Source organism: Bidens hawaiensis, unplaced genomic scaffold (assembly GCF_021521415.1).
Source record: "Bidens hawaiensis isolate Kalapana, Puna unplaced genomic scaffold, B.hawaiensis_p1.1 tig00419396_1, whole genome shotgun sequence".
Taxonomy (NCBI): Eukaryota; Viridiplantae; Streptophyta; class Magnoliopsida; order Asterales; family Asteraceae; genus Bidens; species Bidens hawaiensis.
Window position 1 is genome coordinate 221820 of NW_027504847.1, and position 25807 is coordinate 247626.

At 36.3% G+C, this 25807-nt stretch overlaps 1 protein-coding gene across 1 annotated transcript; it reads left to right on the plus strand.

The window, feature by feature from the left end:
• The first annotated feature begins 16290 nt into the window (after positions 1 to 16290).
• LOC143608565 (uncharacterized) lies at positions 16291 to 24539 on the plus strand. The gene is made up of 4 exons (XM_077083576.1): positions 16291 to 16550; positions 17677 to 17887; positions 19321 to 24163; positions 24284 to 24539. The coding sequence occupies exons 1-3, from the start codon at positions 16398 to 16400 to the stop codon at positions 24111 to 24113; spliced, it is 5157 nt and encodes a 1718-aa protein (XP_076939691.1). The 5' UTR covers positions 16291 to 16397; the 3' UTR covers positions 24114 to 24163; positions 24284 to 24539.
• Positions 24540 to 25807: the final 1268 nt, after the last annotated feature.

Below are 25807 nucleotides of genomic sequence, written 5' to 3' on the forward strand. Positions count from 1 at the left end.
TGAAGTGCGTGCCATCCCGAGGCGACCCGACGTCTCGCCTCGAAGTGCGTGCCGACAAGTTTTGAAAACCGGTGAACCTCGCTTTACGTGAAGGAATGTGTTGATCAAGATTCTCGATATACATGCAAACGTCAAAGTACTGCCCGAGAGTCTAGAAAATAATAAGCCAAGCAAGGTAGGGTAATGCTCGATAAAACATTAAAAGGCTTAAACCCTAGTTGAGGGTATACTCGATACCTCGGAATATAATAAAAGAAAATGAATAAAGAAAAATAAATGAAATAATCTTTATAAATAAATAAAAATAAAAGTATTATTTAAGAGTATTTTAAATAAGTAAATGAATATATATATTGTCTATATTAATATAAACTAAATGATATGTGTGTGTATATATATATATATATATATATATATGCATGTATATATATATATAAGTATACATTTTTGAAAAAACGTAGATTTTAGAAAAGAAAACATGTCGGACTGAAAGTCTGAACATAAGAATAAAAGATACATGATTTGAACTATAGGTTCAAACATGTTAGAAAAAGAAAAGTATTTTTGAACTAAAGGTTCAATAAGAAAAGAACGAGGTAAAGAATATGCAAACAAGACTAAAGATCTTAAGCCAGATAATTAATCTGGTAATAACAAATAGTTATACTCGTATATAGGACCGAGATAACAAAGAAAGAAACGTCGATCAGTGAAGTGAAGCTGAATCGTCAATAAGATGAATATGTCCAAACTTTATACAAGCGTGAAAACGCCAGTTTTTAAAATAATATTTAAATGTGTCAAATAGAAATTTACATGGGATTACGTATCCCTAAAACGTGATAAACAATAAGTATTCGCTAGCCGTCAGGCTGTCGTGTACGTTTGTTTAGATCCCTACATATGTGGAAGACGGTGGGCACACTGCGCCACACCTGCTTATTTTCCTCCGCCACGATGGGCCGGACCTAAGTTACGTCCGAGTGAGGGTAATCATGTGTATACTGATGGTAGCTAAGTAATCTCGAATGCTGCGGTGTTTGCTGAGCAGTTCGTGTAGAACTTAAGTTTATAATTTGATTTATGTTTTCAACTTAATTATTCCTAAGCCACGATGGGCCAAGACCTAAGTTACGCCTTGAGGGGTAATTGAGTAAATAAAAATATTTTCGAGTCAACATGTTCACCAGCATACAGCTGACGTATTTTTCTAACATTTCTAGAAAATACAGTATCAAGGATTTGAGCCATTCATGAATTGGATGTTCGCAAGGTATAGATGGCTCAGTGATTAAATTATTAAAATAACACGCAAATTTAAACAACAATTTTAAAACAAATACTTGGGTATTTATTACCCGAGAAGCTTTTCAAATAAAAGAATTAATAATTTATTAATAACGGTTTCAAAATATATAAATATTTTATTTTAATAATAAAAGGTCTTCCGCTAAAATAAACTCTGATATATTTACAAAACCGGTACCAACTATTGGTCACACGCCTAGACCCTAAGTCGGGGTGTGACAACAAATTTGGCATTGGATCATTGTGTCATGGGTTTTCGTCATGAAAGTGTCTTTAATAAGATTATAGGGATGTCACGATGGTTTTTCTCAATTCGCAAGGAGCCATGTTACAATTGTCCATATTACAAAAATCTTTTCCAAAGAAGAAAATCCCTTTTCAAGATTTTTTTTCTCAAGAAGAATAGTCCTCTTCCAATGAATGAGGTATGGGAAAAGTCAATTTCAAGAATGAAAGCCTTCTACATCAACATCTCATGTTCCAAGAGTAAGAGTTTCTTTGAAAAAGAAGAGTCCCCTTCCAATGAGTGATAAAGTCGCTATGGAAGGAAAAAAAAACCTCATGTAGCAACACTTTCCGGTCCAAGAACTTCCCAGGGGGAGAAACTTCCATATCCGTATTATCTTTTATAATGAGGGAATGAGCCCTTTCCATCATCCTTCATGTGCAATATTTCTAACATGTATTAAAACTAATTATGCTATGATTATAACTAACAAATTTAGTTGGTTAATCATTACTTATAATTCCCTAAGATGGGATAAAGCCCTCTTCAAGAGCCACCATACTTATAATTCCTCCAGGTGGGATAAAGCCTTCTTTAAGAGGCACACTACTTCTAATTTCCCAGATGGGATAAAGCCCTCTTTAAGAGGCACAATACTTATAATTCTCCCTAGTGTGAAAATGACATAATTTCTCCTTCACAATAAGTGAAAGGAAAGCCCGACATGGGGGCTGGGATCCATATACAAAAATAGCCCAATCTATGAGGCTAAATACTTATAATTTCCCCCGTGGAAAATACCCTCATCTATAAGGCTCAATACTTATAATTTATGCAGAAGAAAATAACCCCATCTATGAGGCTCAATACTTATAATTTCCCAGAGGAAAATATCCCTATCCATAAGGCTCAGTAATTATAATTTTCCTAAAATAAAATAACCCCTACTAAAAGGCTTAGAACTTACATTCCCCCCAAAATGGGATATGACCCCTTGTAAGAGGCTCACGAATTATATATTTCCCACTCCATGGGGCACCATACATATACACCCCCCCCCCCTAATGGTGGAAAGGAAATCTAATCTTCTTCACAACGAGTGAAAAAGGAACGGGGTATGCGGGCTGATGGTCGATGAAGCTAATGCCCAAGGATGTGTTAAAGGATCTCAAGTGGTGGTTTGTCGACTGCCAGACTGCTGAAACCGTGATGGAAGATGAAGATGAACAGGAGATCCTAAGGGTGTATGATCCAATGCACTTGGTTAACTTGTCTCAAGCTGATTTGCAGGTACTTAATGATAAGAAGATTTTCTATATTCCTGCATGGAAAGACGAAGCAAAGAAGTACCAGAGGGTGGTCTCTGTCTGTGTGAGACAGGGAGTTCATGCTTGAAGACAGAGTGTACGTGATTTTTGGATTACCAGACACGAGAAAGTTTAGAGATATGAAGCTACTGCCAAGGGGGAGTCTGTTGGTGCATAATGCCAGTAGTTCAGTATCTCGTGTTTATTTGTGTCTGTAATCGTTTATATTGTTCATATTGTGTTGAACTTGTTCTTTTATGTTCGCTTTGTGTTTCAGCGAACTTGGGTTGTGCGAAGTTAGGACAACTTCGCTTAGTATGTTAGGCGAAGTTGTCGTGTTATATAAACCCTAATTCAGCTCCTTTGACATAACTTTTGACGGCTGGCTTTTGTGTGATACTCTGTGTCACGTGTTTGGTCTTTGGTTATTACCCTTGGCAATATAACTAGTATTCTCTTATATACTTGTGTGTTGCGTGTGATTTACGTGTTCATCGTCTTAGCACTCGTATCGTATACGTAGAGATTCCGCACCCTCGTGTTACGAGATACTCCCGTGTAGATCCGACTGGGAACCTACACGAGCCGAGCTCGAGCTTTAAGAAAAGAGATTGAAACGAGCCGAGCTCAACTTCGAGCCTAGTCGAGCTCGGGCTCCGCTCGACTCGTTGCACCCCTAGTTACCTAAAGGATAGAGTATTATTATTATTGTTGTTGTTGTTGTTGTTATTGTAAACTTAAAGTTTCTTCCTTTAATGTTTATTATATACGGTTAATTGGTTAGTAGTAAATTACATTGGCACGTTGTTGTGGAAAAAGTAACAAAATTTGTTAGGAAAAATGATTTGAGCTTTCATTTTTATTAACAAGTACAAAAAATATTGTTTGCGAGTATGATTTGTATAATCAGACCGGATATAACCTAATACCACTTATCCCGTGCTAGCTACATATTTTATAACCGATCTCATACCCGAATGTTTTTGGTTTGTCCATCGGGTTATGGTTCAAGTGCATTTGACATTCCTATCTACAAAATCTAATCAGTAATCACTAATTGCTCAATCAATATAAAACTTAAAATGTTGAAAAACCTTGAAAATGAAGTAAACAACTGAATTTATTAGTTTCGAGACTTCAATATATACTCCCAAATATCCAGCAGGTGCAATATAGCTCCTTGAACTTCCACAAATGGCATTCATAGCCCTCCATGTTATGACCAATTTAGCTTGACCATTTCATAAATCCTAGTTTTGGCCATACAACACTCCAAGTTTGTAAACTGAATAAACATGCATCTTGGTTATGAACAGAATTTGTAAACATCAAAAGGCAAGGTGCTAAAGCTGGACTAGCTGGATGACTCAGCCTACTGGATGGGCTCCACATGGATGGCTTTGGTCTGCACGGCTTCAGCTATATAACAAAGAGAGAGTGCAGATTGATTATTCATAATCATGAGATGACAAACATAATCCTTGAAATGTGAGATCGTTGACAATGTTCTGATGTCACACGCTAACTATTTCAACATACGAAAGAATGCAAAGAGATTTGGTCATTCAATTTCATGTTTCATGATGATTCCGTAAGAGAGTAATCTTTATGTCCAATTTACGATGAATTGAGTATGTACGCGGTGTGTTTCCTTAATTTTCTCGAACTTAGATGAGAGAACATACCTTGTCTTCTTTACAAAATATATTTAATCATTAACGGAAGATATGGTTTAGGCTTAATTACATATATTCAATAATTTTTATAGTAAAATTTGATGAGCGTTTGGATTATGCATAGCCACAAAAGAGGCCTTACATTATGGATTTTGGACCAAAGTTGTTAAATCTATAAATTAAATCTTTTGTAGGTAGCACTAAGTGGTATTCTTTGTGAATCTTGATGTCATATGCATTTTGGGCTTTCAAATTGACATTATTTTCCGCATTTTGTTCTTATTTTGTGGCATTAACAACTGAAACTGAATTGCATGGGTTAAATAAAACGATTTTCATGAATCGGAAAAAGCCCTTTTGAAATAAGTACGTGTTGAAAAGATACGAGAATTGATTCTATTTTGAAGATTGGGTTTCTTTAATTCGTGTTATATGGTCTTTTGACAAGTTTATAGCACAACTGGCAAAGACTTTGATCATGACAAAGCCAGGTATCGGGAAGCCTCTCCGTACCTCCCAACTAAGTTAGATTATTTTTTCTTTGAGTAAGTTGTAGTTTGCGTCACTATGGTTTACGGGCAGGAACTACTTGCACCCCTCCCACGAAAAGGAACTGGTTTCATGTTTGTTGTTTGTTGTTGTTGTTGGATTTAATGGTCGGTTCGGGTCAAGTCAATGCGGACCGACCCGAATACGACCCAGTATGAGTTACACCGAGGGTAACGATATATTAACTCACTTAAATGTTAATTGGGCCCGACACAATCAATTAGATGGACAGGTTGATGGATAAGGCCTTGTTTTGTTAATTGGACTCAAGCCCAAATTGGTTTATATTTGGTTAAACCTTAAAACATTTGCTATATATAGTATACTATATATACTTAATGTTTTTAACCTAATAACCACCACTTCAACAAAACCCTAGCAGCTCTAATACTAGCCGCCGGCGCCGGCCGTTTTTCCGGTCACCGAAAAACCGCCGCCACCCTTGCCCGGCCTCTACACATCCCCGGGGCACCACCACTACCCTGCTGGACCTCCGCCGGAACACCACCACCCTAAGCAGCCGTCGCTAACACTCAGCCGGCGCCGCCACGCCGTTTTCCGGCAACGCGTTTTTCCGGCGAACCGCATTTCCGGACAGCTGCAACTGCTGCTCCTGGACTACTATTGCAGCGCTGCTGCTGTTGATGTGCACTACTACAGCCACACCACCAACGCAGCTGACCTGCGCCGCCGCTGCCACTGCCGGAGCGCCGCCGCCGCTGCTGTCAGAGCACCACCACCGCCTCCAGCTGTTGTTGTTGCGCGCTGCTTGCTGCTGCCGTCCTTTGCTGCTGTGCCACCCTCAACCGCCGCCGCTCAATCGCCGGGAGTTGTTAATCTCTGTTCGTTTTTGATTGTGTCACCATCTAGCGTCGTTCGTTAAGCCCTCGGTGTCTTCCCAGTTTCGATAACCGAGGTATATCGATAATCTAGATCTATGGTTGTTTATTGTTTTATATATTGTGCTCGTATAGTTGTAACCGGATCTGGGTTTTGGGTTTCGGTTTTTTTGGTTCATGTTAATCGTTTTTTTTTTCGCTGCGTTTTATAACTCGTTTATACATGTATATTAATTTTGATTAATATCTATCGAAACGAAAATAATTAACTAAAACGGGTTAAAATAACTTGACCGTTTTCGTTCCGAACCACCGTTGAAACCCAACAGTTGTAACATAGCAGAATTTGGGACATTGTGTCATTTTAATCTATTATATTATATAAAAGGTTATACTACGTGAATTGGTTGACTATCAATGTGATCGATGTATCTTTTAGTATCACAATGGCTTGAAGAATTGATGAGACATTGATTTTTTGTGAACACACACTTCCCGGTTGCCACCTATGTTGCACGGAAACGCCACCCGGGTGTCGTACCCCGTCTCGGAAACTCGTCAGGGACGGAAACGCGGTCGGGGACGGCTAGAAACGTTTCTTGACCGTCTCCGGGATGTTGGGGACGGTTGTTGACCGATTCCAAGATTCGAATCTTATTTCGAAACGTTTCTGGAACTTCGAGGACCATTATTAAACGCTCCCGGAAGTTAAAGGTTGTTTCCAGACCGTATCCGATGAATTCCGGCGCCACATACAGTATTCCGGCGCCGGAAAACGAAAGAAGATGGAATAAGAAGAATAAGAAGAAGAAGAAGAAGAAGAAGAAGATGGAAGAAGAAGAAGAAGGCTGTTTATTAAATTAGGTTTAGGCTTAAACAATAAACCCCTTGATCTTTCAATTGTTTGCATTTAGTCTCTAAACTTTGTTAATATTTACATAAATAGTATTAAATTAGGTTATGCATTTTAACATTTAACCCTCGCTATCTAGACTAGCTTACATTTGGTACTCAATTTATAAATTTATACATAAAATGTTTAAATGACATTATATATAAATAAAAATTACATATTTATTTATTTGTTACCAGTAATTAATTACCTGTGTGTGTGTATATATATATATATATATATTATATGTATTTATTGCCGTACCCGTTTCTTGATTTTTTGGGTTTTGTCGTTTCCCGTTCCCGTACCCGTGCCCGTTTCCCGTTCTCGTACCAGTTCCCGTGCAACATAGGTTGCCACCATAGCTTTAGCTTCTAAACACGAGATCAAACGGTGCTCCGACGTTATAACATATATATTATCACAATTTATACATCCATTATTATCTAGATAGACACCATGAAATGTGTTAACGCCACTTTGGACGCTATTCTATCCATCTCTGTTTACCACAGCTGGCTTTTCAATGGGACCCAGTTGTTCCAAGGAAGCAACCAACCATTGAAGTTACCCCAACAATTCTTTCCGTTTTCGTTCTCACCGACCACCTTTGTGCCATACTCCCCAAGATCGTCTCCACTTACCCATTTCCAAACATACTAATTTTCGTTAACATTGCAACTTTTAGCTAACCTCATGACCTCCCCAAGCTCCCTCGTTTGCTTGAACCGAGCTCGGGTGTTTCCTCCACTTCCAAGACCACGCCACCACTGGACCAGTATTCTCTCGTAGCATTCCATCACCTTTGCTTTAACCAAAGAAAAAACTGAAAGGAATATTTTTGCATAATGGACCTGTTCTAGTCCAACTGTCAAGCCAAAAGTGCTCCTCACTAACGATTCCGATGGAGGCAACAAATTTTTTATGCAGTTCCATATCATCATTAGCTAACTCCATCTCTTCCTCTATCTCTACACCTATATTTAAACTACATAGTAAAATTCTATACATTTATCATTATCTTTTCTATTTAATCCACTTGCAGTCATTTTCAAAAAATATTAAAAGATTTATAGGATGCTACATAAATTTCTCAAATATAAAAAAAATTATTAAATAAAAATTCACAACATCTTTTCTCTCATTAAGACCTAAACCACTTCATATATTATAAAAACCTCACTCGTATTAAACGGTGGATGAATTGTGAATGCTTTAAGGACCCTATATCCTTCCAAACCCCTGGAATTCCACTTTTAATTAACTTGGATCGTGTTGAACATTTGACACGAGTCGTGGATAGCGGTAATCACTTGAATATGTCTAGTGATTAAATTTTAAAATATCTAAACTCTAATGTGTAACTCATTCAAACACAGATCAACAAGGATATATTAAATGATGGTTGACATTTTCATTTTTATTTAAACATCGAATTTCTTTTAATCTTGTCGCCTATATGAATTAAACACAAGACTTTCGAACCCTGTTATTTTAAAAGGTTTTGCTTTTCCAATAGACCATTTGCTTCTAATTAGGTATTTTGGCATGGATTCATTTACAGATCATTCGTGTAAATTATCCATAATTTTGGTGTCAAAACTCAAAATGATGCTTAAATCAATATTCTTTTCGATTATTTAGTGGGAAAAGGATATTAAGTTGCAAGGAAGGAAACATTTGTTATTGGTCTAGAGCAAAGTGTTGTACGGAGGTTTACTTTTGTGTCCCCACGAAGACTTTTGTTATTCATGAGGGCTATTCACGAGCTGAGCCAAAGCGAGCGATGACTTGCTTGTTGTTTGGCTCGTTTACAACTGAACCGAACCGAACAGTTGAAATTCGAACCGAACGAAAACCGAAACGAGCCAAATTCGAATCAAGCATTTTTCGATCAAACATCGAGCGATTTCGAGCATTATTTATTTCTTTTCACTTAAAAATTTTCAATAATAAAAAATTTGAAGGTTGTAAATAATATATTTTATCAATAAATTAATAATTTTTAGACAAACGTGTAATAGATTGTAAATTTTTATTAAAAATAAGTTTGAAGTGAGATATAATGATTATGTAAACAAACTTCTAGTATTGTAAAAACTTCAAACGAACAAATAAAACTATAAAATTGACGAAATATGAAAAACTTTAAGGGGTAAAAATAATTCTAAGCTTATATTTATCTGTTTTATCTATATATTTATATATTTGTTCATATATAATTATATATAAAATAAATTAAAAATATTTGAGCCGAACCGAATCGAGCAGACCTTTGCTTGTTGCTTGGCTCATTTACAAACCGAATCGAGCAGAGCGGCTCGTTTTCAATCGAGCGAAAATACGAGCGAGCATTTTATGAGCAACTTCCGAGCAAGCGACGAGCGATTTGGACGGCCCTATAATCATGGATTCTTCTCCGAAAAATATAGTTTTTTGGGCCGCAAGTTTAATTGGCTCGTATGTTCATCTAAATTTATCAATACTAAACTTCGGGGATACTAGACTGTCACGTTCTTAAAGGGAAGCTCGTATTTTAGTTTGTCTATTAGTCTTGAGAGATCACTCTTTTGTTTAACTTGGAACCTCTTATTATATGTAAGACTTGAAACGAATATCTCCTACCTTTTAATGAACGGTGAAGTATTTGGTTATCTCGCCTTAGCCCGTTGGGCTTCGATCAATTGCAAGAAAAATATAGCTATTAAATGTTTATATATTATAACTTAGACCATGCGTAATGGGAGAGTTATGGGAAAAATTATGGCTCATAACTCTCTCCTACATAGCCCCCCTCAAAGTTATGCTTTTCAGGGGAGACGTTCAGTGAGAGAGGGAGACAGAGAGGGGTAATGATTACATGAGACTTATGAGATTTTTATCACTACACCATTTTTTTCAAAACTCTCTAACACTTACTGAACCATCACGTGTTGCAAAATGTCTAGATGTGAAAAAATCTGACTACGCATAATCTTATAAGCGAATAATGACATCTATTATAATAAAAAAATCATCCTTGATGTAAGAAAATGAAGGAAAACAAAAGGTAAAATAATAATGATAGACTCTCTTTATACCAACATGTTTATATTCTTTATTCTTCTCCTTAATTAAGTCGTCAACAAACCACAACATCAAATAATTGCTAAATGAAAAGTCTTTAGAACATTAAAAGTTGAAAGGTCTCGAGTTCATGCCTTCGTGATGATAGAAACTCAGTCGTTCAAAAAAAGAATAGTGATAATAATCTTGGTTTAAATCACACCGGTTTTCTCTTAAGTTTAAACCATCTTTTTTTTTTGAAAGGCAAGTAACCATCTTGAATATCAAAATGAGACGTATGTTTTACTTGCACCTTGTAGTTTGACTCCGCTACTTCAACTTGCAAAGTCTTGACACGATTCCATCGTAATATTGTGAATCGAACATGATAAGTTATTAAAATAATTATTCTTCAGATTATATAAGACGTGACAAATATATTTCAATTCAATATAATTTGAGATAAATAATTAGTTAATATGAACCCGTGTTGCCGGTTTAGGTAAAAAAAATGCATTTTTAACGCGTAATTGCATATATTACCGTTATAAAACTTAGAAAAATATTTTACAATACTTTTAAGTAACTTAGTGGAAAAAATATCGTCTAGGAATAAAGGCCCCAAAATCGTATTTTTGACAGTTAATAAATTATTTTACGGTATTAAACATAACGATGTGTAAAATAATTGGTTTCATCACAACCATCACCACTTTGGTGGGTGGTCATGGAGATTTTCTCTAAGGATTTCCTTCATGATGATGTCATGAGTTCGAGCCTTGAAATGAGAAATTTTGTTAGTGCCCCTTTCAAAATTAGGAATGTTAGCTGTAAACAAAATTTGGTTTCACCACTTTTCCTTCAAAATTCATTTTATATGATAAGTAATTTTGTAAAAACATAAGTTTTGTAATTTTTAAAATTTTGGTTTCAGTTTTGTCTATTTTTTGTGTTTTTTTTTCCTTATTTATAATGATTGTATCTACTAATCTACTACTCATTATTTATCTGTTGATGTAACTTGAGATTCAGATTTAAGGTGGGAAAAGACAGACAGTGTACGTACAATACTACAATCTAGTTGCTTTTCAAATATATTTGGTTACATTAACTAAGGCTGAGGGGTGTGGGGGGCGCGAGTGGGGGCTCCAGCCAATAATATTGTGACGTGTGGCAGAGAGAGAAACTTGATAAGATGGGTGTTGGTTGTGGTGCTCGCGCCCCGGGCCCTGGTGTGGAGGGGCGCGAGAGGGGGCGCGAGCGGTTTATTTTTTTATTTTTTTATAAATGTATTAAAAAAACGTATTATTAAAAAAACAATAAATTATTTAAAAAAACACACATTTTTTTGAAAATTCATAATAAAAAAAAACATACTAAAAATTAAACAAACAATAATATTTAATAATAAAACTAATCTAATACAAGATCATCTGGTCGCCTAGCCCACAAATGTTCAACCAACTCATGTCGAAGATCCCCGTGTATCTCACGGCTCTTGATATTTGCTATGTTATGAAGTTTTTGTTGATCACTGATTGTGGACGGTTGTGGCTAAAAAAAAAACATTATTCTTATTCTTCGGCTTGGTCTTCTTCGATCAACCTCTTTCGGATACGTTCCTTTTGCTTTTCCATTAGCATTTGATCGACCGGATTTAGGTTACTGAAGTCTCTAGTAAGGAAGTCCAAATCTCTCATTCGACTTTTTTCCTTTTTGTCATTAGAGACCCCCTCCATGGTTTTGTTGAATTTATTGAGGGATTCAACAAGATTGGCGATGTTTACGACTTCCCCCTCAGCCGGTTTTTTCCCCTTGGCGTCCCTTCCCAATGGCCGCCTCCTCGGCGGTGAAGACGTTTCCTCCTCCGCAATGTTTAGGTCGAATCCAACGCGGCAATCCGACCCGGTTGAAGTGCTATACGCTCCAGACGAACTAGTTTTAGTCCGTTTCGGCCGTACTTCCGCATCAACGTCCGGCGCCACCAGCTCAACCCACTTGGAACACATTTTCAACCTCTCCCACAACTTTAAATCGTCCCACGTCTTCACCATCCCATACCTCCGCAAACACTCCTGCTTCCACTCTTCGACCGTGAAATTGTAAACCGCCAAATCATCACTGCCACTTGGTCTCATACGACCGCTGTTCCTGTTGAAAAGATTAGTAAACGAGCCGACAAATTTTCTGATTTCGGACCACCGACCCGAAATCATATCGGTGTTCCGCTCTGTACTCCCAACGAGCGTATAGAACGTCTCCCTAACCTTTGTCCAAAAAATCTTGCTCTTTTGGTAGTCGGCTGCAAAATGAATAAATAAATTAGATTTCCATTTAACTTTTTTATTTAACTTTTTTATTAAAAATCATTTTTAAAAACGTTAAAACAATTACCGCAACGCCGATCCTCATAAATGACTATCCAAGCCCGACACAAGGCTTCCTTCTCATCCGATGACCACGGAGTGGTTTTCCGTTTCGTCCTCGGAGTCGAAGCCGGTCCCGACCCGTCCGTTGCAAGTTGTTTTTTCCGGTGGACGCGTCTTTTTGGTCCCGTAGCTTCACCGTGTGATTCTTGTGTCTCCGGAACAACAAAGTTAGGAGACGGTTGTGTGTTGGATGGTCGAAAGCCGGATGATTCTTGCGGCTCCGAATAAAACATCGGTTGGTGCGGTGACGACCATAAATCGTCGTCAATATAATCTGAATCAAGGTTTGGGTACCAATTTCCAGCCATTTTTTTAAAAAAAAGTTGGGAAGATGAGTTGATTTTGGGTGAAGGTTTGAAGTTGTGGTGATTGATATGGGTGAAATGGGGTATTATATAGGGAAAAAACGTTTTTTTTTTTAATTAAATAAGAGCCCAACGGCTCTTTGTATAAAATCAACGGCTCTTTTCATCAAAACCAAGACCACTTTACTCTCTCTTCTACAGCTAACCCCATCACGCCCGCATGTTTTTTCGCGCTAGTGCCTCGTTAGCGCCCCCGCTAGCGCCCCGGTGGTGTGGTGTTAGCGCCTGGGGGCGCGAGCGGAGAGGCTCTAGCACCCCCGTTGAAGCCCCACACCCACAGCCTTAGTAGTAACAAATATAACTAACTACGAGTTGATTGTAACATTATTACAAAGTGCCTATATTAATTGATAAATAATAAAAAAAAGGTAAATATATCGTTTTTTAAAAGAATCCATGAATTAAGATCATATAAAAATCCAGTAGTGGAGACAAAAGTAAACTTCCGTACGTGAAACCTTTGCTATTTACCAATCACCATCCTAGTTTCCTTACTCTCCTATTCCTATTCATTATTAATTCATATTAAACAAAAGTTATATATTTATCGAAAAGGTTAGCGTACAAATTATATTAATGTGCTAAACGTAAGAATCAAATAAAGTAATTATATATACAAGTAGAGTAATTATGTAATTACATCATAGAGTAATTATCATAGAGTAATTACATAAAACTCTACTTGATTCTCACGTTTAACACATTAATTTCATTTGTATTTGATCCAAACCTTATATTTATACATGTATATATTTATTTATTTATATATTGGTGCTAAAACGGAATATTGATATAACCTGAGTTATGAGGAGGAAGGTCGTGGATTCAAGTTTACAAGTAACATGTATTTAAAAAAAATCATCATTTACGGGATAATTTTGTAGAATAGTAACCAAGTTTCAAGTTTGTTCTAATTAAGTCACCCATAGTTTATTTAGTCTCAATGAGGTCACTCAACTTTTAATTTGTTATTTGATTGAATACGTGAGTTTAATTCATAGTTCTTTTTTGTACATGTTGAATAAGTTTTAACAAAGGGTTTGATTTTGTTGGATTAAAATGATTCGGAAACAAAAAAAATGATCAAGGAAGGCTGATTTACGCTCGATCAGATGACAAAAATCGCAACCAATCGAGTGAATACGAGAGTTCATACGGTCGAAAGAATGGTCGAATACAGTTTTACGGAGATAGTCGAGTTTAATAGACCATATCTATGGAATAAGAAAAGTTTTGGGAGATCAAGATCGAGATGAGGACCAAGATGGCTGTGAAAGCCGAGGATGGTCGAGATAGCGGATCAAACCAGACAGTTCAAAAGATACAAGTTTAAAGACAAATAATCATCTATTTGGAGTAGGAAATTGGGATGTGGTTGTTGGACCTAATATCCGAGTTATGAAAATTTGGTAAATGAATTAAATCAATTGTGGATAAATTAAATGAGTTATATTTAAGTTCGAGTCCACGTCTAAGAGCATACAGAGCATGTTTTCAATATTTATGTGAGTGATTTCCTCAAATTTTATGAAATGACTATGAGTGGAGAAAGAAAATATTGTTGTTTATTAGTAATTAGCTTTAGAAACCAGTGTATTATACGGGATAAATTAATGTATAAATTACAATGAATAATTTAATATAAATAAAAAAGATAACTAAGTCTCTTTATATTATGTACAAAAATGTATTACAAATATAGTCGTATTATATCAATACATGTATTTGACTTTTAAATCGAGAATGAGTTGTTCAACAATCGGTATACGATAATGAAGCAATGCCACTGAAAGAAAATTTTAAACAATGAGACCTTTCGATGTGAAAGATATAGCTAAAGTCTTTCACAAATTTTAATATTTAATAAACATGGTTTGTTGTAGATTTTTGAATTTCACCAAGTATGTTGTGAAATATATTATAACAATGTACATTAGTATAATACGTAAATATTTATTTGTATAAAAATGTATAGATATAATACAAATAGAGTTTAAATAAAAGTGAATAATTTAATTAGATATAATATAAATAGAGTGTAAAAGGAAAGTGAATAATTTTTTATATTTGCCATATATAAGTTTTGGAGGGAAAAAAATTGTAAGGATTAACCACAAACTGACATGTGTCACAATTATTTTACTTTATTATAATAGGTAGATTTTGTAAGACATTGTTCATTCTCTATATTTTTTTAGTATTTTTTTAAAATGGTTGTGAATAGAATAAATAAAACATAATGATAAATGTAAAAAAATATCTTATATAATTGAAAATGAGAGAGAAAAAACAATAAATTTTAATATAATTATTGAGGTGAAAACGAGGAGACTACGATTGTGTTTGTGTTTTGCTTCAAAAATCTGCTCTGCGGGCGTGCAAACATAAGTCTCTTAAGAAAGTTTGTTTTTTTTAAAAAAAATCTTAAAAATGCTTTTATGGTCTTAAAAAATAAGATAATATCCAACATATTCACACTTCTTAATATCCTACCAACACCTAATATCCAACATCACCACCACCCACCGTCCGCCGCCACCACCATATTCCGCCACCACCACCCACCGTCGGCCACAACTACACTCCACTACCGCCACCCACCATCCACTGTCCTCCACCACCACTTGCCACCACCACCCATCATCCGCCACCACCACCACCGTCCACCACCCACCACCCACCGTCCGCTGCCACCCACTACCCACCGTCGTCCACCACCACCCACCACAACCGTTCACCACATACCACAATCGTCTACCACCACCCATTTCCATATTTCGTACACCACCATCAATTAATTTAGCAGTGTACATACGTTAAATGACTTCTATCTACTGTGATATGTATGATATGTAACTAATTTTCAGCTTATGAAGACGATATCCAGTTTATAAAATAAAAAATATTATATTTTTATGTTGCAAACCTTTAGACCACATTTTCATTTGCAGACAATAAATATGATGAAATCAGATTATAGACATTTTTTTGTTTCAAAAAACAAACAACACCTACTTTGAATGCTTTAATTGTACCGAATCATGGTCTATACAACCTAATTAAAGTTACGATTATGGTTTATGAGTTTGTGATCATTTTAGAGTTACATTTTAACGACTTATATCAATTTGTTCAAGATATTAGGCTCACTCATGTTAGTCGTTACGATTGTTTAACAGACCAAAGCGGTTATGTGATTTCTTACGTGTACGATGTATCCTAATCGAGTATAATAAATACAGTAATAATACGTTTATTCAATAAAAGAAAATATTTCGGACCTGGATTTTGGTATTTTAGAACAAACGATATATAAGAAATTGTATGTTTTTTCAACCTGAGCGATTGCACTATCGTATCTTTCGACGAGTGTTTTTCTTGGTTCGAAGGTGAGTGTACGTCTACGTCTGTATCTCATTTAAATGATAGAAGAAAGAATTAGGATTGAAATATGTTTATAGGAAATATAAAATGTAATATTCGAATAATGCAACTTACAAGAAAACTTCGGGAATAAGAAAAAATTAATAAAGGCGTGGAATAAGAATTGACGAAGACGAGAAGTCTATTCACGTACCTTTTTGTCTTTCCCATTATATTATTATTAATATTATGATTATTATTATTATTATTATTATGATTATTATTATTTATATAAATCCATTAAGTTGATCATCACTCAAGAGTCAAGAGTATTAGTAACCGTTTCTTTTACACGTACAAATTCTGAATACATTTTGTGTGTTTGTTCATCTGCAACAATGGCGAAGGATCACGTGGAGGAGATACGGCGGACGAAGTTTTCAATCGGCGGAGAAGCGAATCCGTTGACGGAGGATCTTCATCAGGCGGTTAAAAATCTGTCAGCTGAGCTTTACGCTAAAGATGTTCACTTCCTCATGGAACTTATTCAGGTAGTTGTTTATTATTATTATTATTAACCTAATATTGTTCATACACTTTGTTTCTGCTACGAGTTTAGTGTTTCAGGTGTAATTTTGTTGCCTGTTACTGTAATACTGTTCGTATTGCTTAATAGGTTCGTTAATAAACGAGCTCGGCTCGTTTAACTTACACATTTAACTTACACGTAGCTCGAGCTCGGCTTGTTTCGAGCTCTATTTTCAAAGCTTGAGCTTGACTCGTGAGTTGATTTTTAAGCTCAAGCTTGCCAGCTCGGTTTGTTTCCTATTTATCAATTATTTTTATATAATTATAATTATTTATTAATATTCTTTTCTATTATAGTTTTATGTATTAAATAATACTGTATATATTATTAATTGTTTTATGACATTATATATATTACTTAAAAATTATTAAATATTTTTTTTTAAAATTTATATAAATCACATGCTTGTTTAGGCTTGCTAGCCGGCTCGAGCTTGGGCTTGTTTATTAAACGAGCTTACTTTTAGGCTCGAGCTTGGGCTCGGGCTCGATTAAGCTCGGCTCGGTCGAGCTTTTCAAGTAGCTTGCGAGCAGCTCAGCTTGTTTTCACCTTTATGCGGTGTGAAATTAGTACATGGAAGTCAAAATGAGAAAACATAAAAATACACAAGGCTTGTGAAGGCTTGTTCACGAGCCTAAACAAGCTTTCGGTAAAAGGCACAAGCTCGATATTAATTGAGCTTTATTTGAGGCCCGGGATCGACTCGTTTTGAAATTTTTATAGATCCGAGCTCGTGAGAGAACATAGTACATAGAAGTCAAAATGAGAGAACATAAAAATACACAAGGCTTGTGAAGGCTTGTTCTCGAGCCTAAACAAGCTTTCGGTAAAAGGCGCAAGCTCGATATTAGTTTTTATGTTTTTGGCATCGTTACCATGTATTTTTCGGTATTTTTTACGGTACCTGCACTGACATCAGTGCGGTCTTCAGTTTATACTTTCACTCATTTTCAGTGTTGATATATTTTGGGTATGATATATGTCTCATTCTTAGTTTGTAGTTTTGGAAATGAAAACCTAGTTCCATTGTGAAACTTTTTGTCCTGTAAATTTGATGATGATTAACTTTTGATTGAACGATTTTGCAGAATGCTGAGGATAATGAGTATCCCGAAGGCGTTGATCCATCACTGGAGTTTGTGGTTACGTCAAAGGATATCACAAACACAGGAGCTCTGGCGACTTTGTTAGTTTTCAACAACGAGAAAGGGTTTTCACGTAAAAACATTGAATCGATCTGTAGTGTTGGAAGGTCTACGAAGAAAGGGCTTCGTAAGCGTGGTTATATTGGCGAGAAAGGTATTTTTTATCTTCCATCGTTTATGCAATAATGTTTTTGTGAATCTATTGTATTGTGCTGAACAACTTTAGATTCTCTTTTGGACTATAACATGACTCTGTTTTAGTTGGAATTACATATTCTCTCTCTATGCACGTAGGTCTGTTATTTGGTTGGTTGGGTTCGTTTTGGGTTAGCCGGGTGCAATGGCGAATACAAGAACTTTTAGCAGGGGGCGGGGGATATGGATAGCTCAAAATGGGCCTGTAAAATTGCAAAATTTATGATAAAACAACATAGTTGTATATTTTTTTTCTAGCTTTTAATATAAAAATATGAAAAAAATAAACATAGAAAAACAATCAACCAAAAACAAACAGTTTAATTTGAATAAAGGAGTTAAAAGTGAATTTCAAAGGAACTAAAATAATTTACTTAAAAAATCTGTTAAACTTACAAGCAGGTGACAGAGAAGTTTTTAGGCACCAGTGTTTAGAAAATTCATTTGTTAACATAACTTTTAGTGTGGACCCATCTGCTTTTGAAAGTGCCTCAATATAGCAATATACAGTCTAAACTCTTGCTTTTTTAGTTGGGCCACCCAGTTTTCAAAGCCCATTTGATAAACCAAACTGATTATTGGTTCGGGTTAATCGAGTTTGTTTTAGTTTTGTTGGTTTTTTGGGGTATGGGATCACTTGAATTAGTCAAATTGAAGTTTTTTTATTAGTATCTGTTAAATAAGGTGCTGTAGATCAGAAATATTCTGTAGTTATTAAGCAGTCAAATAATAAACAGTGTTCAAAAGTGTCTTGAGTTTGTTTAATAAACAGTTTGACAAGCGAAAGGCACTTGAGTTCAAAGGAAAAGTCCTAAACAGTAGTTAATAATTGAGTTTATAATATATTGTAGTTGAGTGCAAAAGTGAGGACTTCAGGACGTTGTACCTTATGCTGCTCAAAGCATGTCAAACTCCTGCTTGGTTCACCCAAACCTACCTTGACCAAACCGATAACTGAACCTTTGAACCAGTACTAAGTATGTTTTAATACAAATTTTGATCTGAAACCTGTTTACTTGAGAAAAGGTCCGTCTAAGGTTAGAAACTGATTTGATAGTTAGTTTTTTGGTTTTAGCAATCTTAAAGTCGATATGAAAGTAATAAACAGTTTGATAGTATATTTGTTACTAATGGGCTAATTGAAATTTGTAATTAGTAAATGGAGAGAATTTTGGATTTAGCAGCTTGTAAAATTATTTATGGTATGATGTTAACCTTACATAACAGTCTCTTCTCTGAATGTGCCCTTCTTCATTTCTTTTCGAGCACTTGTTTTAAAAGGCATAAAATCAAATCACTTCTCTAAAAGAGAAGCATGATTTTGTACCATATTTTTATAGACATGCATTTTATTTAGTATTTCTTCTAATACATTGTCTACTTTTTCATCAGGAATTGGGTTCAAGAGTGTTTTCCTGATAACATCTCAGCCTTACATCTTCAGTAACGGCTATAAGATACGCTTTAATGAGAAACCATGCCAACACTGTAATCTTGGTTACATTGTTCCCGAATGGGTCGAGGAGGATCCAACATTGTCCGCCATTCAAAGTGTATACGGTTCGTCTACTGCTCTACCAACCACCACTCTGGTCTTACCATTAAAGGCAGAGAAGGTCAAACCAGTGAAGGATCAGCTTTCAAGCATTCACCCTGAAGTCCTTCTCTTTCTTACAAAGATCAAACGGCTTTCAATCAGGGAAGACAATGAGGATCCTAAACGAAACATCGTGAGTGCAATATCAATCTCAAGTGAGAAAAACTTTGTTACTTTGAAGAGCATGGATGCCGAGTCATACACACTTCATCTCACTGCTGATTTATCTGGCACTCAAGATGACACAGAATGTGGCTATTACATGTGGAAGCAAAGGTTTCCCGTTAAGCAAGAAAACAAAGTCGATGTTCGATCTGAAGTAGAGGAGTGGGTTATTACGCTAGCTTTTCCAAACGGGAAAAGGCTAAACAGAGGTGCAAGCATGCCCGGTATCTATTCCTTTTTACCAACCGAGACGGTAACAAATTTCCCTTTCATAATCCAAGCAGATTTTCTCTTGGCCTCGTCAAGAGAAAATATCCTCTGGGACAACAAATGGAATCAGGGGATTCTTGATTGCGTGCCTGTTGCTTTCTTAAACGCGTTTACATCATTGCTTAAGTCCTCTACAAGTGCTCCGGTGTCAAGTCTTCCTAATCAGTTTAGATTCTTACCTGTCAAAGAATCTTCACATTCCAAACTGAATGTTGTTCGCGGTGAAATTAAAGCAAAACTTGTGAACGAGACTATTGTTCCGTGTGAGTCATACACGGGGCAGAAGTTGTTTCGTAAACCTAACGAAGTTGGTAGGCTGAAGCCTGCATTTTGGAGCATATTAAACAGTGCAAGGAATCAAGGCGTTAGTTTTTCAAACATTTCGTCCCATGGAGCTTATATTCTTACTTGTTCTTTTGATCAAGAGGAGTATGATTCCATTTTGGAGTTTTTGGACATCAAACCTGTAGATAATGAATGGTATGCCAAATGCATTGCTGGCTCTAATATTGTAAGGGGCATCTCAGAGGAACTCTACATGCAGCTTTTGGTGTTCATAGCAAACAATTGGTCTTCTTCATTTTACTATACCAGCATGAAGAATATACCAATCTTAAAGTATGTTGGGATGGATGGCCAAGTGAACTTGTTCACAATTAGTTTCTCTGCAAACAGGCTGCTTGGTGCTGATTCGTATCCCGTCTCCTGGTTGATAAATTGGAACACACAATTCCACGGTTGTAATGGTCAGTACTTTTTGCCTTCAGCCACACAAGAAGCCATTGGATCATGTTTGATGAAGCACACTTTAAAAAAGTGGCTTATGGAGGAGGCGAAGGTTAAATTTGTCAGTGTTAGTCAATATGCTGATAATCTTATTCCTTCACTCACAACCGACCGTAAGCTTGCTGTTACTTTTGCGCATTTTCTTTACCACTCTTTAAAAAAGAAATATTTGGAGGATAGTCAAGTTAGAGCACTGTGCAGTGAAATGCCAATTGTTGATAGGTATGGACAAGTAACTGTTCGAAGAGATGGTGTTCTTGTACCTTCTTACGGAAGTCGATGGGTAGAGCTGATTGGTACGAATCCCTGGACTCAACATAAGTATGTTGAGCTAGGAGAAGATTACACCCGGCCCTTGAACTATTTTGGTAATTATGCTTCTGGTCATGATATTGTTACATTTATGGAAACTTATGTTGGAGCTTCTGATGTTCCTTATCTCTCTTCTCCGAATGCTGCTATTCCTACTCTGTCTTCACCTTTGACCAAACCAAATGCATTGTTACTACTACAATGGCTTTATAATTTGAGGTTAAGAGGAGTTAGTCTACCGAATATGTTTTTGTCATCCATCAAAAATGGCCCTTGGCTGAAAATATCTCTAAGTGGTAGTCCTGGTTACAGGGCACCTTCAGAGTCGTTCATGCTTGACTCATCAAGCGGGAGTATTTTACAAAATGGGTCAGTGCTTGTCGACATCCCGCTGGTAGATGTAAAGTATTATGGTGATGAAATAAAGGAATATAAAGATGAGTTGAAGAAAGTTGGTGTGCGGTGTGATAATAAAGAAGTGTGTGAATTCATTGGTGAGCGTCTCATGTCACTTGCAGCTTCTGGAAAGCTTACTCGTGACAATGTTCTTTCAATCTTGAAATTTATTCAGTATCTGGGAGCACATTATATCTCAAGTACTGCACTAGTTAACCGAATCAAACAAGGAAGATGGGTTAGAACGTGCAAAGGTGATATGATCCCAGACAACTCTGTTTTGTACAGTTCTGAATGGGAGGCTGCTTCACAGTTAAGTGACATTCCATTCGTTGACGGAGATTATTATGGAGGGGAAGTACTTTCTTTCAAGAAAGAGTTAAAATTGCTGGGCGTTGTGGTTACTTTTGATGCGAGTTGTTACCAGCTTGTGTCGGACAACCTCAAGTCCTCTTATTCATTGACTTCATTGTCGTCTGAAGCTATGTTACTGATGTTAAGATGCATAAAGAAGTTACTATACAAAAAAAAAACACAAAATGTGTTATGCATACAGAAGTTAAACTCAACAAATAAGTTCGTGCAAGCAGTGAAAAACACAAAATGTGTAAAGACAAACTTGGGCTACAGATGTCCATCTGAATGTTTTTTTATAACTTCAGCAACTGAATGGGGCGGTCTTCTCCAGGTCTTTGGGTCGTTTCCGATTGTTGATGTAAACTTCTATGGAAGCACCATCCTTACAATGCAGAGAGAGTTAAAAACAATCGGTGTCATGGTTGATTTAGAAGACGCAGCCAAAGAATTTACTCGCGTGTTTAAACAACAAGCTTCAGCATCTTCCATCAGAAAAGAAAATGTTCTTACGTTTCTGGAGTGTTTCAGAAAGTTGAAGAAATCGAAGGTCAAGCTTCCAGAAGATTTCAAAAAGTGCATACGCCAAGAAAAATGGCTAAAAACAAAACTTGGTGATTACAGGCCACCGAATCAGTGCATTCTTTTTGGTGCAGAATGGGAACCAATTTCTCAAATATCTATCCTTCCCTTCATTGATGACGGTAACTTCTATGGCAGTAGGATTCATGATTACCAAGCGGAGCTGAAACTGTTGGGTGTAACCACCGAGTTCAAAGATGGTCCTGAGTTTGTTGCTGCTGGACTTTTCTTCCCCGAGAGTTCAAGTGGCATTACTCCTGCAAGCGTTTATGCTTTGCTTGATTCTGTGAAGAGACTTAGAGAATCTGCATCAGAGATTCCTGCTAAGTTTCTTGAGAAACTGTCCCAAAACAATTGGTTAAAAACCCATTGTGGATACAAACGTCCGAACGAGTGTTTGCTCTTCTATGAAGAATGGGATGGTTTCTTTAAACGTGATGATGGTCCGTTCATTGATGAAAAGTTATATGGATCTCGTATTGAATCCTACAAAAAGGAGCTAAGTTTTTTAAAAGTGGTAACTGCTATTAACGAGGGATGTAAGCTGGTTGCTAGTTACCTTTACTCTCAATCCAGTTTTGAAAAAATAAATCGATTTTACATTTACTTGTCTGAGTTTAAATGGGTGCCTGAAGAAGATGACAAGAAGATATGGATACCAAGAGGAACCGATAACGGAGAGTGGGTAACACCTCAAGACTGTGTTCTTCATGACAGAAAAAATCTATTTGGTGATCAGTTTTATGTTTTGGATTTGGATAAATTCAAGTATGAGACGAAAATTCTTGGATTTTTTGCTGATGTTTTCGGTGTAAAGGTTCATCCGTCTGTTGAAGACTACTGCAGTCTATGGAAGAAATGGGAAGACTCAGATCGGTTAATTACTCACACCGAGTGCTCTGCTTTTTGGGAGTTTGTGGTTAGAAACTGGAACTCGGCCGAGGAAACATTCAACAAAAGTATAACAAAAATCCCTGTTTCATCTTCTACTTCTGATGGTATTATTCTGTCATATAAACGTGACGTTTTCATAGGCGATGATCTTTTCTTAACGGATCTCTTTCAAAGCTGTTCCTGTCCCATATTTGTTTGGTATCCTCAACCAACTTCCAAAACTTTAACCCGAACCAAGCTTGTGGAAGTCTACAACAAGCTCGGTGTTCGTACCATATCAGAATCTGCTAAAAAGAACTTATCCGAAGTTGATAATGTGAAATTAGTACCCGTTAATTCGAAAGAGAAGATTATGAAAAAGGGTTTGTTGAAACTGATTCTGGGGTTTCTAGCTGACCCAAGTCTTAATCTTGACGCCGAAAAAAGACATGAAGCTGTAAACCGTATGCTGAAACTTGAAGCTTTTGAGACGGTTGATCCAATGACTGTGAAGTACGGTTTATCTTTGTCTTGTGGAGATGTTGTGAATGTTGAAGCTAAGCGGATGATCCGTTGGGACAAACAGACCTCCAAACTGTATGTGCAGAAGAGAGAACAAGGTGGTGGTCTGAAGAATGTTTTAGAGCACGCGTCTCATTTTGCTGAAGTGATAGCTGAGGGGATGTTGTGGGAGAATGAAGAGGCTGTGCCACAGCTTTCTGAACTGATAAGGCTGGGTTATTTGGTGACGTTTGATGAGGAAGCGGTTGAGTTCCTCATGAAGATGAAGAATCTTCAAGTGTTTGTTGAGGATAATGACTACCTTTCTTCCATATTTTCTTCCTGTTAAGAGGTATGCCATTTTTATATTCTTCCTTTTTATTGTTATTATTGTTTTGGGTAGAAGAGATTGTATATAGGTCGATTTGGGTCAACTCATATTATACAACGGGTTTAAACGAGACACATTTATAAATCCTGCTAAATATTTAAAACGGCAAATTGATATCTTTCTATCAGCCAATTTGACCCATTGTCTGATTATGTCTATGTCTTTGTGCTTGGTTTTTGAAATGCAGGAGAAAGTATAGTGTGATATGAAGATTATGCTGGTGTGGTTACTTGACCTGTTTTTATGTAATCTACTTTTATAATATGCTATATTGCCCTCCTATGCGGCCATGTTTTGCTTCGTTCCACGTCTTTTATTTCAGTTAATGTAATGGAAACGATGCTTCTACCTTTTGAATTCTATGGTATTATATGGTTTGTGGTTTTAATTTTTACCAATTGAAATTTTTGTCAAGTAAAGGTTTTTAATACCAAAGTTATGCACATCAATGGTATATTCAGTTTGGTTAGAGCTTTAAAGTTAAAACTGAAGAGTAGAAAATTTTGATAGGCGACTAGATTTTTCTACACACGGTTATCTACTGGCCCACTTTTGGGTGCGGGTAAGTCGTAACATCATATTAACTTATGTCAAAAGTGGCATGATTCGACTCTAAAGAAACGGCACGTGTTTGGTTTAGGGCTAACTAAATGACATACATGGCTAAACGACATTCACTGATTAACAACTGTTTTGAACTTTTGTTTTAAATTTGAGTGTTCTTCACACTTCACATATTTTTCTCTCTCAAATTCAGTTGGATTATTAGGTGGTGACACCCAACTAACCCGAAACCCATAAATCCCAAAGTTATATTAAACATATGTTAGGGACTGTTCTACCTTTAGGTTTAATTATAATCATTGATATGTTTTGGATATTTACACCCAAATCCTGATATACAATATTACAATATATAATACATTCATTGATTAATGACTGTTTTGAGCTTTTAGTTTAAATTTTGTTTTGTCTTGACATATTGTTTTACTTTTGTCCAGGCCTATAGAAGATCAATGTTTGATACATTTAATAGCCATGACCATGCCACATGGTTTATTGGTCGTCTTGAATGCAATTAAAATCTTGGATCAACTACAATTTCGGGTGGCGAAATGTTTGATTCATTTGATAGTCATGACCAAGCCACATGGTCTGTTGGTCTTTATTGTTCTCGAGTCTTAAATGAAATTATAATCTTGGATCAACTACAATTTCGGGTGTCCACCTAATAGGTATGCACTCTCAATTCTCTCACAATTCAAAACTACCTAAAATACTCTCTGCTCGCTTATAATAGGAAGTTGTTTTGAGGGCATTCCTCTTATGATCGCTATTAAGCTAAGCCCAATCGATCCAACCGAAGAGCCCAATTTAAGAGTGAATGCAAGCCCAAACAAGTTAAACGCTCATGTTATAAGCAAGAACAAATGATTGTGTAAGGCATGAATAGAATTATGAGTAAGGTCTAGTTTTCTCATATCCAATTCTTCTCTGTAATTCCCATCCCACTTCTTACCATTTATAATTCTCTTTTGTAATCTTTTCGGTTAATCAATTGAATCAAGTTGCTTATCTATGTATTTTGGTTGTGTTAAGATCAAATCACTTCATTGGTACTTTCATTGATCCTTAGCAAAAATGGCTTTGGA

Coding starts and splice junctions, on each gene's coding strand:
- LOC143608565 (XM_077083576.1), top strand. CDS start 16,398: ATGGCGAAGGATCACGTGGAGGAGATACGGCGGACGAAGTTTTCAATC. Junction 16,551..17,676: donor TCCTCATGGAACTTATTCAG/GTAGTTGTTTAT, acceptor ACGATTTTGCAG/AATGCTGAGGATAATGAGTA. Junction 17,888..19,320: donor TGGTTATATTGGCGAGAAAG/GTATTTTTTATC, acceptor CTTTTTCATCAG/GAATTGGGTTCAAGAGTGTT.